Source organism: Capsicum annuum, chromosome 6, assembly GCF_002878395.1.
Source record: "Capsicum annuum cultivar UCD-10X-F1 chromosome 6, UCD10Xv1.1, whole genome shotgun sequence".
NCBI classification, from domain to species: domain Eukaryota; kingdom Viridiplantae; phylum Streptophyta; class Magnoliopsida; order Solanales; family Solanaceae; genus Capsicum; species Capsicum annuum.
In genome coordinates, this window is record NC_061116.1 from 203,901,296 (window position 1) to 203,919,342 (window position 18,047).

General features: G+C 34.8%; 1 protein-coding gene across 5 annotated transcripts; it reads left to right on the plus strand.

The window, feature by feature from the left end:
• Window positions 1-2,103: 2,103 nt before the first annotated feature.
• On the plus strand, window positions 2,104-14,712 carry LOC107876150 (coatomer subunit beta'-2). 5 transcript variants are annotated; one of them, XR_007056736.1, is made up of 26 exons: window positions 2,104-2,367; window positions 2,638-2,658; window positions 2,765-2,826; window positions 3,194-3,248; window positions 4,179-4,215; window positions 4,329-4,654; window positions 4,768-4,899; window positions 4,987-5,135; window positions 6,534-6,602; window positions 6,713-6,863; window positions 6,985-7,050; window positions 7,511-7,699; window positions 8,034-8,174; window positions 8,276-8,350; window positions 8,441-8,617; window positions 8,703-8,794; window positions 8,886-9,002; window positions 9,615-9,729; window positions 9,851-9,922; window positions 10,325-10,521; window positions 10,906-10,999; window positions 11,594-11,700; window positions 11,944-12,073; window positions 12,682-12,861; window positions 13,465-13,531; window positions 14,250-14,712. XR_007056736.1 is itself a non-coding variant. In XM_047413768.1 (26 exons), exons 1-25 carry the CDS (start codon window positions 2,365-2,367, stop codon window positions 13,482-13,484), a joined length of 2,736 nt encoding a protein of 911 aa, XP_047269724.1. In that variant the 5' UTR covers window positions 2,104-2,364; the 3' UTR covers window positions 13,485-13,531; window positions 14,250-14,712. The 5 variants fall into 5 exon arrangements, 3 of the variants coding, with proteins under 3 accessions (XP_047269724.1, XP_047269723.1, XP_016578660.1); XR_007056735.1 differs by having other exon boundaries at window positions 14,306-14,712; XM_047413768.1 differs by having other exon boundaries at window positions 12,682-12,820.
• The last annotated feature ends 3,335 nt before the right edge of the window (window positions 14,713-18,047 follow it).

Here is an 18,047-nt window from a genome sequence, read left to right on the forward strand (position 1 = left end):
ATGAGTTAGCAAACCATATTTAAAATTGCTCCCATTCTCCATCTAGTTCTTAGAGCTGAGCGCTAGAGATAATTTGAATCGCTTAATGCATGTTTCAGTGTCGTCATCAAGATGCTAAAATATGTTTTTTCTTTTAAAATATAATATTAAACAATTGATATTTTATTTTATTTTATTTTTTTCAATTTTTTTGTCCATATATTTATTTCATAATTTATAATTGTTAGTATTAGATGAGAAGACACAAGACATGAAAAATAATTTTACTTACCTTGATGCGAGTAATATAAAAGAGAGAGAATAGGAGAGCTTTTGAAGGGTAGAGTCACTTTTCTCAATCAAGAATTAGCCTTTGATTCATACCAGTGGAATTTTGAAAGAAGATCAAATATATTGTAAAATGTAAATAATACTTCCTCCATTTTTAAAAGAATGATCTATTTTCCTTTTTAATCTATTTAAAAAAGAATGATCTCTTTTTTTAGCAATATATTAATTTCAACTTTTCACGTGACATATTTATGACCACAAGATTAAAGGACATTTTGATATATTTGATTTAATTTTAATTTAGCATCATAAGCTAAAAAAACTTCTTTATTTTCTTAAATTTTGTGTCAAATCAAATTAGGTTATTTATTTTAAATAAAGAAAGTAATACTTATATATATTACGAGATATCGATGGCCCGTGTTATTAAAATAATTTATATTTTTAATTATTTTGATTTATAATATTTTTTTCTTCTATTTCAATTTAAATGATGCTGATATAATTTCGAGAGTTAGTCAAATATTTTATATTTTTAAAATTTCTTAAATTATTAATTATGTGATTAACAATGTCTTTTACATTATTTTTCAATAATATATGAATATTCTCCCTGTGTCAATTTATGTGGCAAAGTTAAAATTTCGACAGTCAATCAAATTTTTTTTACATATATACTTTTATATTAAATTCTTAATTATTGTGATTTATAATACTTTTTATTTCATTTTCAAACAATATATGTTATTTTATGTCTTGTTCCGTCCCATCCTAATTTATGTGCACTAATATAATTTCTATAGTCAATCAAATTTTTTATGTTGACATATTATTTTATGTCTCTTTACATTTTTATGAAATATTATCATTTTTCCAATGCTTAGACAATCATAATAATTAATTTGGAATGATATAGTAAAATCACGATGAAAGTAATGAAGCGCACATGCCTTAAGTGACTTGTAATAACTAATTAGAAGCGACACAACAAAATTATCATAAAAAAACACTTGTATAATAATTAATTAACGGTGGTATGATAAAATTAAGATTGAAACAGTCATAAATGTCTATTTTACCTTTTTACTAATAAAATATTATTAATTTTTTAATATGTAAATGTCTTATAATATTTAATTAGAGATATGATAGTAAAATTACGATTGAAGCAGCTGAAACAGACATGTCATAAATATCTATTTTTTTATTTAATATTATTAATTTTCTAATACATAAATACTCATAATAATTAATTAGAGATGATATAATAAAATTACAGTTGAAGCAGCTGAAACGGGCACGTCGACCTCGTTGATTGAGGCAGCTGAAATAGCCTTAAATGTCTATTTTACCTTTTTTTTAATTAAACATTATCAATTTTGTAATAAGTAAATGACTTATAATAGTTAATTAGAGTTATAATAATTAATTAGGGGTGATATAATAAAATTATGGTTGAAGCAAACCAGACATATCATAAATGTCTATTTTAATGTTTTATTAAATATTATTAATTTTTTAATATATAGATGACGTATAATAATTAATTAGAAATAATATAATAAAATTACAGTTAAAGCAGTTGAAACATGCATGTTGGCCTGCTGCTTACTTTAGCAGCTCAACTCCCTCTTATAAATAAAAGAATATATGTATATATATATAAGTAATGAAATACACACGTGCACTAGGAGTGACAAAAATGTATAATACTCATATAAATAAAAAATAGATTTAAAAATAAAATCATCAAAATCTATTGTAACTTACTAAGAATGACAAAAATGTATAATACTCGTATAAAAAATAAATTTAAAAATAAAATCATCAAAATCTATTGTAACTTCAATTCAAAGCATTATGTTTCTATGATCTCCCCCACCCGTTCCTCCCATTTTCTTTCTCTTCTTATTACACAGAGGTTGCGTGTTCACATTAGTAAAACCTCTACTCATTCCCCTCTCTTCTTCGATCTCACTTCTTCGCTTTCTGGCATTTGCCACTCAGTTCGAATTGTTAAATTAGATTTCTGTAGCTGAATTAGCTTGTGGAAGATCAGATTTATCCCCTTTTGTTCGCATTTTCTAGTGAAAAATGGTAAGTCTTAGTAGTTTTCGCTATGTTTTTGATGTTAAAAAGCGTTTCACATTACGTTTACAATTTAGATCTGATTTAAATCTGATTTGATTTAGTGACTGTATCGGATCACTCTGTTGAAAATGACGATTTCGTTCAATCGTCACTTGATTGTAATTTAAATGTCGGTGCTGTGAATTGTTTGAGATCTGGTGATTTTGTTGTTTACTAACTTAATTTTACTTTTTTTGTGTGTTTTTTTTTGGCACTTTCGAATTGGCGATGGCACAGCCTCTAAGGTTGGAGATTAAGGTAATAAAGTTTTGAATTCGCTAAATTATTGGTAGATTATATATTTCAACATTTTTGTATCGTCAAATGACAATGTGTACTATACTGACTGTGGTATTTTGATCAGAGGAAACTTGCTCAAAGATCAGAAAGGGTAAAGGCTGTCGATCTACATCCTACGGAGCCATGGTAATGAAACTCGTTTTTATGGAACAAATAATTCATGTTGCTTGGACTCTTCAAAAATGTCGATTGGCGTGTGTCGGGTCCTCCAAAATATGCACTATTTTTGGAGAATCCGAGCAACATAACAAGTAGTTCCTTCCTTTTTCTGTTCCATTTTTGATGTTTATGCTTGCTTTGTAGTCTCTAATGTTGTATGCTGGAGTGACATTATTAATTGATGAAGTTTTGGAATGATGTACTTATAGCAAATTTTAAATTTCGAAGTTTATGTTTATTTGGGGAAGGGGTGGTGCTAGGCATAGTAGAAAAGATGACGCTGTTTACTGAAAAAATAGTTTTTGTGGCTCATTCTTTCTATTCTTGCTTACAGGATATTGGCTAGTTTATATTCAGGGACCATTTGCATCTGGAACTACCAGACTCAGGTATAGGAAATTATATCCAAACTTGTGCTGCTGCTTATTAAATTTGAGTTCTTGAATCTTGTGAAAGATGTACACGATAAAGTTACTTGTAAAAGTAAACATAATTCCAACTAAGAAATTGTATTACATGAAAAAAGACGGAGCAGCTTTTATGGTCTCGGGAAAATTGTCGCATGTCAATCTTGACATTTTAAAAAGTCGTAAAAATCTGTAACAATTTAGAAAAAAGGAGTTAGGGGGTGGACGGGCAATTAGAAGCACTTGCCGTGGTAGTTGCAAGTCGGGCCATGCAAAGATGAATTGGGGTTGATTTTCAATGAGTGCTTGATAATGCTTAAAAAGCAGACTTCAATATTTGCTGGTAGATTTAGTCCTGACCATGCGAAGAGGACAATATGTGAACTTCCCGCAATTTGTACTTAAAGACAAGGTGATAGTTGTAGGCTTGTAGCTCCCAGATTTGTTGTTTAATGGTTATTTGAAAAGCTGATTTTTTATTATTGAGCTCATCGGTTGATTTTGCCTGTATGTCTTGACAAATATTTGTTGGTTAATGGTATGTTTTCCATTTTGCATCGCTTACTTTTTCCTCTTACTTGCCCGTTGGTCCTTTGGAATAACATCTCTTGTAGCCACATATTAGGAGCTGCAAGTTAGATTAGTAAAATTGGTACCAAGAACTGCCCCTAAAACTATTTTTCCACCACTGATATCCTCTGATTACTGTAGTTCAAGTGTTCAGTATTTGTAGTATCTTTTACATATTAGCCACCATTGATACATTTGAGGCACAACTCTTCTTCACTTGTTTGCAAATATACTTCTTAGCTTAGTATGAACTAGCAATTGTATCAGCATTCCCCCAATAGAAGAGAAGTTACATTAGAATGGCTTTATAGAACACTGACATGTCATTCCTTTCTTCTGCAGACAATGGCACAATCTTTTGAAGTTACTGAATTACCAGGTCCGTTAATAGAATGGAAGTGGTATTTTTGGTTGGTCAGGGTGCACTTAAGCAACCCCTCTGTTTTCACAAAGGGTTGCACTTTCTTTTAACACCTGACTTATTCTTTGCAGTAAGATCAGCGAAATTTATAGCACGCAAGCAGTGGATTGTTGCTGGTGCTGATGACATGTTTATTCGTGTATACAATTATAACACCATGGATAAGGTTAAAGTATTTGAGGCACATACAGATTATATTAGGTGCGTGGCTGTTCATCCTACTCTACCATATGTGCTGTCATCATCTGATGACATGCTTATAAAGCTCTGGGACTGGGAGAAGGGATGGTTATGCACTCAGATTTTTGAGGGTCATTCCCATTATGTGATGCAAGTCACATTTAATCCAAAAGACACCAATACTTTTGCTAGTGCGTCTCTTGATCGGACTATAAAGGTAAACTTTTTTATCTTTCCTCTAGTCCCCTCCCTCCTAGGATAAAATTTTGAATGACATCATATTTTTCATTCACCTATGTAACATTGGGGCTGGTAATGGTTGGCTTGTAGATTTGGAACCTTGGCTCTCCTGACCCTAACTTTACGCTGGATGCCCATCTGAAAGGGGTTAATTGTGTTGACTATTTCACTGGTGGTGATAAACCTTATCTGATTACTGGTTCTGATGATCACACTGCTAAGGTTTGCTACTAATAACCTATTTCCATGTTCTGTTGTTGATTGCACCTACATAGAAGCTGACATGTATGCTCTGGAATCACGAAACAGGTGTGGGACTATCAGACAAAAAGTTGCGTCCAGACTCTTGAAGGTCACACACACAATGTTTCTGCTGTGTGTTTTCATCCAGATCTTCCTATTATAATGACAGGGTCTGAAGATGGTACTGTTCGTATATGGCATGCCACTACTTACAGGTGATACTCAGAATCATTTAGTTATTTCAGCTTATTTCAAAGTTCTATTACTATCAGATATGATGTTCATTTTTTGACACAACTTCTTCCAATACATTGTCAAATATTTGGTTTCTGTAACTTTAAAGACATTGATTATGCAGATGAATATGGACATATTTACTTGTAATCTGTAAAGGAAACCACTTCTATCTATCATTTGAAGTTGTGTATGTGAATTCTTTGATTGAATTACGGTGATGACCTATTTAATGTCATTGGTGGGTAAATCAACAGATGTTCTTTTTATTTTTCAATCTGTGTCATCACCTTTGTAGAAAGACAATTTTTAGTAATGGCATGAATGTGTTACTACTGCTGAAACACATGCGCTACTCCATGTACCGTAAAAAGGAAAGATGATGTATCACAAGGAAAAGGATAGATATGTGCTACTACCCTAGTCCAAATTGTTTGTCCATTCGTCCTTTCTAATTCGTCAAGGAATTGTGTCCCTTTTTTCCAGAAAGAAACTCTTTGCAACAGATTACGTAACACAAACAGAATTCTGTCCACTTTCTCTTTTTAATTCCTAAATAAGAAAATGTTGTACAACACTCATATTTTCCTCTTCTAACCTTATCTTAGATAAAACACAGAAATATAATTTTGTTTTTTGGTATATGTGTGTGTGGGGGGTGGTGGTGGGTTGACATATGAATGTATCCTTATTGAACTTTTTGCCTGAAGTTGTATGAATATCATATATACATGCTTCTGGAAGACTAGGATCGCCACATCTCTTGTTTCCAGTGTGGAATGTCTTTTTATGAATTTGAATAAATTGATAACAAAGTTTTGGATATCCTCTTTTGCATTGCTGTTTACTGAAGATAAATATGTTTCCCGTTTGTCTATATCAATGGCTAAGCATCTTAGCAAGTGTTAAGTTATACATTCTAGTGCTGGTAGCTCTTGCGCTACTTTTCTTCTTATTTTTCACTTTGAGATCAAACTACTCAATTAACCCTTGAAAGCTGAGGTGTTTCTAGAATTTTACCTAACAAGAAGATCAAATTATCATTTAAAGCAATGCATCTCATCAATTGGTGACTTTCCGTTTTCAGAAATGATTGTTATTAACTTTTTATACCCTTCTGGTTCTGATTTCTTGTATTCTTTTCTAGGTTCTAGGGTTTTTGTTCTTAATCTTTTTGTTGATGTACATTTTATTGCATAGTTGAAAAAGTTCTGAATTATCTCTTTTGAAAACTGATGCATTTCTCTTATTTTGCCTAAAGAAAAACTAATGAATCTTTCCTTCACTTTTATAAGAACTCCTTTGGTTCTGAGTGATTGTATCCTCTCATAAATCTTGTTTTATTTCTTAATCCTTTTTTTCTTTTGTATTTCATGCAGACTTGAGAACACGTTAAATTATGGCCTTGAAAGAGTTTGGGCTATTGGTTACATGAAAGGTTCAAGAAGGTGAGCTTCTGTAATTGATCTATAGCTGTACTTTAGATCTGCTTGGAAGTCTAATGATTTCCATATTTTCTTTCCTTTTCAATTATTTTTGTTATTCCCTAAATGTATAGGGTTGTTATTGGTTACGATGAGGGAACCATTATGGTAAAACTTGGTCGAGAGGTACCTGTTGCTAGCATGGATAATAGTGGAAAAGTCATATGGGCTAAGCACAATGAGATTCAAACTATTAATATCAAGAGTGTGGGGGCGGGTTACGAGGTATGACATCAACTTCCTTCAAGTCTGCGTGTCTGATTCAAATTACAGCTGAATATTGCTGTACAATCACCTACTCAATTACTAATGGATATCGTTTTATGAATTGGTTGCTTTACATCAGGTTACTGATGGAGAAAGATTGCCCTTGGCGGTCAAGGAATTGGGAACTTGTGACCTATACCCACAAGTGAGTCAGATTCACAGATTAAACCGCGCATTTTGTTTTATCTTGTGTAACCTGCTTTGCAAGTGCAAATTGGATCTGGTTCCATAGTTCAATTGATATTCATGTAAAGTAATCCTGTTTGGGTTGCATGTTCTGTATGCTCTTCCTGGTAGAAGACTTTCTATTTTTGTTAAAAAACAATCCGTATATTTGAAACCAATCCTCCCTTAATCTAATTTCTGGTTTTTGTTTTGTTCAGTGTCTTTCTTCGGGCTTCCATTATGGAATGCCATTTTTGTAGTAGTGGTGCCTTATCCCTAAAGATATGGTTTCTGTAGTCATCTTCTCATAGTTTAAGGGTATTCTTGGAATATACTAGTTGCAATTTCTAGCCCTCCTCTTATGTTTGAAGGATGTTATTACTGTCCTCTTTCTAGATGTCACTTACTGTTGTTCTAATTCTTTTTCTCCTCCTTCACAGAGCTTAAAGCATAATTCAAATGGAAGGTTTGTTGTAGTTTGCGGAGACGGCGAGTATATCATATATACTGCTCTGGCTTGGAGAAATAGGTCATTTGGCTCGGCGCTGGAATTTGTTTGGTCGTCTGATGGAGAGTATGCTGTCAGAGAAAGTACTTCAAGGATTAAGATTTTCAGCAAAAATTTCCAGGTTTCATGAATGTCCTCCCAACCGCCTCCTCCAAATTAGATTGCTTTATTTTATGCTTCACATTATGTGTTATTTAATCTGATGATGCATTACTTTAAATAATGGACTCAAATAGATGCTATCCTCCTCCCTCAATCTCTTCCTCTCTCCTATTTTGTACCCTTAATTTGTTACTTCTTAGAGGCCTAACAAGTAAATTTTTGTTCATGTGCATGCATTAAGTTGTAGTTTTTTCAATGCATTAGCTTCTCTTCGTCTTGAAGCTGAAGGATGCATTAGTGTTGTAGTTTCTTTTGGTCAGCTGGAATTAAAGTGATCATGCTGATATCTCCAGGAGAAAAAGAGCATCCGCCCTACTTTCTCAGCTGAGCACATCTATGGGGGTACTTTATTGGCGATGTGTTCAAATGATTTCATTTGCTTCTATGATTGGACTGAGTGCAGATTGATACGCCGAATCGACGTTAATGTCAAAGTAAGATGCATATACTTGACTTCTATACGTGCTATTGTGGTCCTTTGCACTTTTAACGGTTGTCACAATATCATTTGCGATTTTTGCTTCAACTACTTCAGAACCTCTACTGGGCCGACAGTGGTGATCTAGTGGCTATTGCTAGTGATTCTTCATTCTATATACTTAAGTATAATGTGAGCTCTCTATCTTAGATTTTCAAATTACAACCAAATCTTTTCTTTGCAAGCTTTTGTGTTATGATCTTCCTTTTGTTAAACCTGCAGCGCGATGTTGTTTCTGCACATTTCGATAGTGGCAGATCTGTAGATGACCAAGGTGTTGAAGATGCTTTTGAACTTCTTTATGAGATAAATGAACGTGTTAGAACTGGAATTTGGGTTGGAGATTGTTTCATTTACAATAATTCATCTTCGAGACTGAACTACTGTGTCGGTGGCGAGGTATGATAGGTCATTCATGTAGTTTTATGGACCTCTTTGTTTTCAGAATGTCTTTTCGTGAGTAAGTGTTTTCTATAATCTGTAGGTGACTACAATGTTTCACTTAGACAGACCCATGTACCTGCTGGGATATCTCGCTAATCAAAGTAGAGTTTTCCTGATTGACAAAGAGTTCAAGTGAGTAGGCTTGTCACAGCTTTTTACACAGGAACTTGAAATCATCTGAAGTATAATTCTTCGATGATGACCCCATTTTCTTTCCATACAGTGTCGTGGGATATACTCTACTCCTCAGCTTGATAGAGTACAAGACACTTGTGATGCGTGGTGACTGGGACAGAGCTAATGAGGTCTTACCGTCGATCCCTAAGGAGCACCATAACAGGTACATCTCTATTCTTCTTAAATTATGCTTTTTCTGTGAATATGACATATGAATTGTGCTTGATTGCAATATTTCCTTTCATCTTTTAACACGGTTGCGAAATGTGACGAACTGGGAGTAAAGAGTACAAACATTATTTTGGTGTAGTTTGTGATGTAGTTTGTTTTCTTGAAAGACAAATTATTCATTATTGGAATGAAATGTGTCCAGATAATATGAAATGGATATAGAGGTTTCCTATAGCCTGTCCCATCTATTTTATGAGCACTGTTGTTGTATTGATGTAAAATTATTTATTATCCTGTGGGTGTGGGTGTGACACACTGCTAGGGTTACTTGGATAACCATAGTAATTTTAGTGCTAATACATGCAATGAGTTTATGTGCAGTGAACCTCGAATTTTGAAGGTTTATTAGATAAAAAGAGTACTCTTGCTGCTATGCTATATGATTGAATGCCGTCATTCATGTTATTATTATTCCAATAATCTACTGGGATCTGCAATAATATGTTGTATCTAGTAGTCAAACCTTGGGCCTGGGGGATTTATTTCTGTCTTATATGATGAGATTATCAAGTTTTCTAATTTGTTATGAAATCATACTCTGTAGTGTTGCTCGCTTCTTGGAATCACGAGGAATGATTGAGGAAGCATTGGAAGTTGCAACAGACGCTGACTACAGATTCGATCTTGCCATACAGTTGGGTAAATTAGAGATTGCAAAGGTAATGTCTACCAACTCATGAAAGCATGCTGTTTGACCTCAGCCTTTTTTCCTTTATACGTATTTCTGTCAGACGAACCATATGTTACTAAGTATGGTTTTGTGCCCCTTCTTGTTTGCAGGAAATTGCTGTAGTAGCACAGAGTGAATCCAAATGGAAGCAGTTGGGTGAACTAGCAATGTCTGCTGGCATGGTAACTTATATTTACAGCCACTTGAACCCCTTTTTTTGGAAAACAAATTTGACTAGGGGGACCAGAAACCCCTTGAATTTTAAAAAGCAATTAACTCAATGAGTTCTACAAATGGCCAGTGTTTAAGCTCCTTAATTTGTATCAGAACTTCCAACTTAGTTCTCCAAAAGTTTCTTTTGCAGAAAACTCCTGACCCATACCCTTTTTGTCTGTGGTTAAGTTTCTGAACTATATTGATTGTCCTTTGTCTGTGGAAGTTTCCCGAATGTTTCTGTTTGTAGTTCAGTGGTAAAGGGTGTTTTCAGTTGATTTCTGCAGCCTCTTAGTCATTCTTCTTATGGGAAATGCGTACGTTCGCTATACTTGGATTTTTCACCAATATTGCTGTTTTATATTTTGCAGCTGGAGATGGCCGAGGATTGTTTGAAGCATGCTAATGACTTGAGTGGTTTACTGCTGCTTTATTCCTCATTAGGAGATGCTGAAGGAATTGCTGAACTATCATCTATTGCAAAGGAGCATGGAAGAAACAATGTTGCATTCCTTTGCCTGTTCCTCTTGGGTAAAGTGGAAGAGTGTGTTCAGCTTTTGGTTGACAGGTATTTTTTAATTTGAGATCCTCTTGTATAGGTTTGTGATCACATCCAAGGTACCCCATTGGGAATACACAGTCATTGCCAAGTTAAATTGAATTAAGAATCAAAGTATCGTCCATGTGGAGCTAGATCAATTCTAAATAGGCACTAGGTTTATCATCATTCGTTGCTAATTCAAATTATCATTTAAGGTGGTAATTGATTAAACTTTCTAATTAAAGCATTTTATTTATGCAACTGAAAGTAACACTTCTGGATAAATTCAATGTTGACGTTTCCTGCTTGCTTGACTTAAAAAGGTCTTCCTACTTGGGTTTCAATTATTAATTTGGTCACGTGATTTACTCTACAACACTGGAATGATATTCTGTTGCAATTACTTTGCAGCAACCGGATACCTGAAGCTGCATTTATGGCTAGATCTTATCTTCCAAGTAAGGTTTCTGAAATAGTTGCAATTTGGAGGAAGGACCTTAATAAGGTCAGTGTTATTCGTTTTTGCGACTGCTATGGGATTTACATGTATTGTTTACTATTAACAGAGTTGCGTATTCTCTTGGCCAGTTTTTCAAAAATTATATTACTTCAGTTTTTTTTTTTAAAAATAATAAATGAACAAATAAAGTAGAATGCTTCAGCATCATGTTGTAGAGATCATGCTTTTTGACCATAACGTTAGGAGTGCAAAGGAACTTACGAGCTCTTTGATCTTTGATGGTACTGTTATGCCTTTGATAGGCCTAAAAATTACTGTTGTTGATGTGTTTGTTTTCTTTTCCATCTTATGCTTGCATTTACATGTGTCTGAAAATTGTTACAAGAAATTTTTGTGACGATTTTAGGAGACCAATGTGACCTGATGACAACACCCTTTATTAGATACAGATCCTATAACTTTATGATTATAATTTGAGTGTCTTTGTTAAAAAACTGATTTGAATGCAAGTGAGAAAATTGCGGAAAAGGTTTTAGTCGTTTATGGAATAAGAAGACAGTCTTCATTATCATTGCAACTATATCACTCAGAATCCTCGTCGTATTTGAACCTGGTTTTCTGCATGATTTTGACTTGTAGATTAACCAGAAAGCAGCAGAAGCCTTGGCTGATCCTGAAGAATATCCTAACCTGTTTGAGCACTGGCAAATTGCACATGCTATTGAAGCTAGAGTCGCAGAGGAAAGGTGTATTCCCGCTTTGCATGGATCTTTTGTAGCTTTGACACTGGTGGCTCTTTCAAAAAAACTTACATCTCCTTTTCTGTTTGTACTCCTTTCCTCTTATTGCTGGATATGAGTTTAGCAGTGCTAAATGAATGGGCACATTTAACACTAGTGTGGACTGGGTTCCAATTATGAGCCTAAGTGTTGCTCACAATTTCATTGTGAAATTTTTTCACCAAGGTTATTTTTCTAATTTTTATGTAGGGGTGTATACCCACCAGCAGCAGATTATGAGAAATATGCTGATAGAGCAACTTCCAACCTTGTAGAAGCTTTCAGCAACATGAGAATGGATGAAGAAGAACCCCTTGAAAATGGAGAATTGGACCATGAGGTATAAGATGGATATGCTTCTACTTGTCTTATATGAGGATTCATTTTCCAGTGTGTTTCTTTTTTAAAAATACAAAATAAAAAAGAACAGCTACAGCTACATACCCAGTGAAATCCCATAAGTGGGGTTTGGGGAGGGTAGAGTGTATGGCATACCTTACCCCCACCTCGTGGAGGTAGAGCGGCTGTTTCCAGTAGACCTTGGCTCAAGTAACGCACATCAAAACAGTTTGAGATAGGAAAAATGATACAGAAGTAAAGAGGATAATAGTAGGGAAAGCATTACTAGCATTCAAAAAACAAGCAACAACTACAACATAGCCAAGTTACCCTTTTCAAAGAAAAAAAATAAAAATAAAACATACCCACCCAAAAATTAGGAACAGTAGGAATAGCCAAATAATGTGATAACCGAAAAGTAGTTTGCATTTTACTGCTTTTATTTATACAATGCCGAGGATTAGGTATGGCATACTAGTTGGTATCTCAAACATCTAACACAATCCTATGCTCGATAGTTGATAGCTTTCGTACAAGCTGCTTGTACAGTAATCACTGTGGTGAAGGCTAAGTTTTAAACTGATTGTTTCCCTTGTTTAAACTCCCCAGGTTGTTCATGATGATGAGGTGCAAGAACAGGGACAAGATGATACTCAACAAGAGAGCCAAGAAGAGGCTGTTGTAGTAGATGCTGACTCTACTGACGGTGCAGTACTCGTCAATGGAAACGAGGCTGAAGAAGAGTGGGGTACGAATACTGAAGGAAAACCGTCAGCCTAAAAGCAATTGGTTGGGCCGGTGTGAAAATCCTAATTTTGTAGCTGGTGATTAATTGAATTTCTTTTAGTTGCTGTGTTTGGTTCCTATGCCTTCCAAATCCTTCTTTTTTTCTTTTATCCCTCTTTGTTTTCTTTGACCTTACCTGCTTGAAGCAATTCTAATTATCACTAGCCCTACCCTGAGAAGGCATATTTTCTCTCCTATGAAATACTAAAATGTGAATTTTGGAGTTTGTTCTCTTCTTTCATGTCGGGAAGTTAATGTATTTTTCAAGACTTTTGAGGTGCTGCAATCACTAGATCACTTCTGTCGTTTAGCATGAACTGCTTCTATGAGTAAAAAATCAAGCACTGGCTAATATTTTTCAGCTGCTTAGAATTTGGTGTTCATTTGTTAGGTCTCCGGACCACCAAAATTTAGCTTAAAAGGAAAAGCACTCACTTTTTATTGGCAGAAGTTAGGCAGTTGCTTATCATTGCCATTGGCATTCATTTGTTTCTTGGCATTTCACTTCTACTCCTCGATTTGTCCCTTTTGTGCTTGTTCGTCTTTTTTTTTTTTTCCATTCATTTATTGTTACTTACCTCTCGTTCTTTTTTATGTTTTTTGCAGTGCTTACACCACGTCACTAGGTTTAGTGAAGACAATTAGTTCCAGCTGTATGTAATCTGTTCTTATGGTGAGAATTGAGTTTTCTGCATCAAGTGTAATTTCATGCAAGTTTTGTCTGATCATTAACATGTCTTCTGGATTTGGGTGCGTCAGATCTTATCTGATTTTCCAACTCTTTTGTGTGTCAATTACACTTGCTTATCATTTCATTTGCTTGACTGGTGCCGCTGTAGAGTATTTGAACTTGTGCATTTAACCTTGTTCTTCCTTGGGCTATATGCAAAAAATTGAAGAAACCATGTTTTTCCCCTAGAATTTGGTTAATTTTGTGATTCATGTGGTTATTGAAGAAACCATGTTTTCCCCCTAGAATTTGGTTAATTTTGTGATTCATGTGTGTGTAACCAAATTGTGATACAGAAATAATCTTGAAAGTGCTGTGCACGCCATCCGGGAAAAGATAGAACAATTTTATTCTGCAAATTCTCCACTTGCATAATGTTAGTCATTTATTTGACTAACCTTCTGGTATACTTCACCTGGGTTTGGATTCAATAAAGCAATTCTTGGAGAAGTTCTGCTCGCAATGTTAAATGAGTGTTTGACTGACTTGTCTTTGTTGAACATTTAGACAGAGAAAAGGTCTTCAATTTGTTTGGCCGGATTAAGATAGAATTCTTTTCAGTTTTATTTTTAACACCTTAATTTGTGTAGCTGCTAAGTCCCAGTGACAACTAGCAGAATTTCTGCCAAATGCATGACTTCCTTGTTTACCTTCACTGTAGGGGAAAAGATGCATTGTTTGGGCCGTTTGACAGAAGTTTGGTCTTTTTCATTCCAGGTTCTCAAGTTGTTGCCCAAATGGGACGATGAAGGGACTGGATGTCTGTTTTGAGTGGTGAAAACAAGTTTTGGTGGCGTACTGTAGAAAACATTTGTCCCAGCTCGGTTATTAGCATAAGTCATGCATAGCTTTATACACACTATTATTCTTTGCGAGGGATACAATTCTTTAACCCGTCAAAATTCTTTCAATCTACTGTGAATGTTGTAACACTTACACAATATATGCAAGTGGAGGTGCTGCGGAAGTGCGTTTGAGTTCTCACATTTTGCACCATATTTCTCTATGATTCTCCTACTTGCTTTGTTCTCTTCTTTTCATTTACTTCTGCCTACTGTATTCAGACAATGTTAGCAACAATCCCTGTATAACAGATTTGAGATATTAATATTTTCTTTTTCCCATTTTATTGGTGCAATTGACCTCATTTAATCTCTTTGGGATTATAAGTCGAATTCCAGTTAAACTTACTGATAATACTATGATTCCAATATGTTATACTTATCATAGTGCTGCAATTCAGATTTCAATAGAAAAACTGTATGTAGCTAGGAACATACCAATAATTCTACCATTTTGATAATTTACTGAGGACTTTAGACCAGTGGTCTGAAGTTGGAAAAGACTTTGAACTATGCATAAGAAATTTATGACCAAAGTTTCCTTTCTTCCTGTTGTGAAGTGCATAGTTTGTATTTGTAAAAAACTTCCTAAACATGAAAAAAGTGTAACAGTGACCTCAAGAAAGGCTATTTGGAAGACAGCTGATTTAAAACATGCATTTTCAAAAAACTTATTGCAAACAAATTGATCTTGCACCCTTGGAGAATGTAAAAAGATACTGTTTTTGTAACCCTGCTTAGCTAGAGTGCAATTTGTGTATTAATTACCTAATTTTCTTCGTCCCCATCCAATTGCAGTATTTCTATTTACTCTCCAATGTGACTTGAATCCTTGACCTGTACCTACCTATTAATGATTTCTATTTACTCTCCAATGTGACTTGAATCCTTGACCTGTACCTACCTATTAATGATGGAGGTGCTCAACCATCGGAAAGAGACAGTCTGTAGGGCGGAGCTAGCATATATTCAGGGGGTTCATTCGAACTTTCTTCAACAAAAAACTATATTATTTATACATGATTAAAATAAATAATCTAAAAATTACACAAATACACAACTTATGTTTCCAATATTATAAAAAATTTCAACTCCCTAAATATATTACAAAAATCCCAACATATACACAGAATGCTATGTATATGTCGGCTATGTTATGTATATTAATGGGTGTTATTTCGTTTGTACTTCGGGTACACAGAATCTGTATATTACACCAACTTCAACTTGAGTTAAAGTATAAACAAGAACACAATGAAGTATATCAAATACCCTCAACACAAGATCAAAATGACCTTTCCAAGAGGTGTATTTTATTTTGCAGAAATTAAGATGAAACAGAAAATAGCCAAGTCGTCCGGATTCACGAATTTTCCTTAAGAAAATAATCCCCCTCACTGTACCCGAGGTTGTGGAATTTTTCCTCCCAGGATAAAATGGCTAACAGACCAACAGTAGCGGTACCTCAAAACGGTTAGAATATCTTCGAACTCACAGAATGTTTTGAGTGATCACACAGAATATTTTTGAGACAAGAAGAGAGTTTTTAATCTGAAAAATTTTGTACTAAACCTGTGGAAGAAACCAGGTTTATATAGCCACAACATACCTCTTCTGAAAAGAGGCAATGGTTCACTCCAAAGGTTACACCTTTGCTGTAAGTTCATGTCTGTTCATCAAAGATTGCATCTTTTCCTAAACATACATCTCATTTCATGAATCAGTGTGTCACTTCATTGAAGGATTACATCCTTCTGAAGCATCATTTCGAACCATTGCAATCTTCCGTAGCCTCAATTCAGAACAATGTATCATTTCTGAAGCACTAGTTTGAAAATAATACATCAGTTCACTTGAAACATTGCAACTGTTACTGCATGTATATATAAATGGAGGTCCGAAACTGCAGAAAATTTTTTACTGCATTTTTCCTTGGCATTATTCGAAATTCAAATAAAGTTTGTCCAAAAAGATAGATCTCATCGATCGATTGCCAAATCCAAATCTGAATCCGAAGCCGAAGCCAAGCCGAGAGACGACGACGGCGTGAGACATCTATTATTTCTTGCCTCACTTGCCATACGGAGTAAGCATTCTTGATTATAAACACTTTCAAGTTCTCTTCTTCCACCAATGTGGGAGAAAAAGTAAACTTTCTAATTTGGGATTACACTTTCCATTTTAGTGTCTCCTTCCCCTCCATCATTTTATTCTCTATTTTTCCATTCACACTTATTTCATATACTATGAACCCAACAATCCCCCACATGAATGGGGAATGACTATTTTTCGTAAAAATTTTACGAACAAGTATGTGATATCAAGTAAAGACTGATTGCATTTGGATAAGTGGGTTTCCTTTTGAACTTTCCGTAGTGAACATTCATCGGATGCACTTGGTCATTTGGTAGATTTGATATCCTTGAACCGTCGAGCTTTAATGTACACCTAGACAATACATGTCACACAACCATCCTTTTAACGTTTATGGTTCTCATGGTTTTGTTCTTTTCAGCCATGAACACGTCTCAATTTCATAAGAGCTTAGAGAATAGACCTTCACTAAAATTCTCTTTGAAGTGGCTTCCACTTCATCCTCGCATAGGTGATTTCTAAAAGTTCAATCCTGTAGATTAAACTATTTGGTCAAATCTGCCAAATTTAGATAATCATTAAAAGACTTTTCACCTTAAGTCTTATCCTAATTTACTATACATTGTCTACATCATGAGAATAGGTTGGGTAATTGTCAATGTTGAACCTGTCAGACACAACTTTGTTTGATCTCCTTACACCTAGCTCTTAGGATCTCCAGTCTGCTAGGTAGAGTTACTGTCATGCTGACTCGTCCTAGGCCTTAAACCCATTTCCTTGGGTCTTCTTTCCACTCCTTCTCTAGATAGGCCTTTTGTAAGTGGATTCGACACATTATCCTTTGACTTTACATAATCAATAGTGATAATTCCACTAGAGAGAAGTTCCCTAACGGTATTATGTCTCCGTCGTATGTGACGAGATTTACCATTGTACATCATGCTCCCTGCCCTACCTATTGCCGCTTGGCTATCACAGTGTATACATACTGGTGCCACTGGCTTGGGCCAATATGAAATATCTTCCAAGAAATTTCGGAGCCATTCTGCTTCTTCACCGGCTTTATCTAATGCGATAAATTCAGATTCCATTGTAGAGCGAGCGATACAAGTCTGTTTGGATGATTTCCAAGAAACTGCTCCTCCACCGATAGTAAATACATATCCACTTGTGGATTTTACTTCGTTCGATCCGGTGATCCAATTTGCATCACTATATCCTTCAAGTACCATTAGATATTTATTATAATGCAAAGCATAGTTTTGAGTGTATTTAAGATTACCCAAAACTCTTTTCATTGCCATCCATGAGTTTTGTTGTAATTACTCATGTACCGACTTAATTTACTAATTGCATATGCTATGTCTGGTCGTGTACAGTTCATTATATACATTAAACATCCCAATACTCTTGCGTACTTCAATTGTGAGTCACTTTCACCTTCATTCTTTCGAAGTACAAAGTTCACATCCAATGGAGTCTTGGCAATACCGAATTTCATATCCTTAAACTTGTCAAGTACT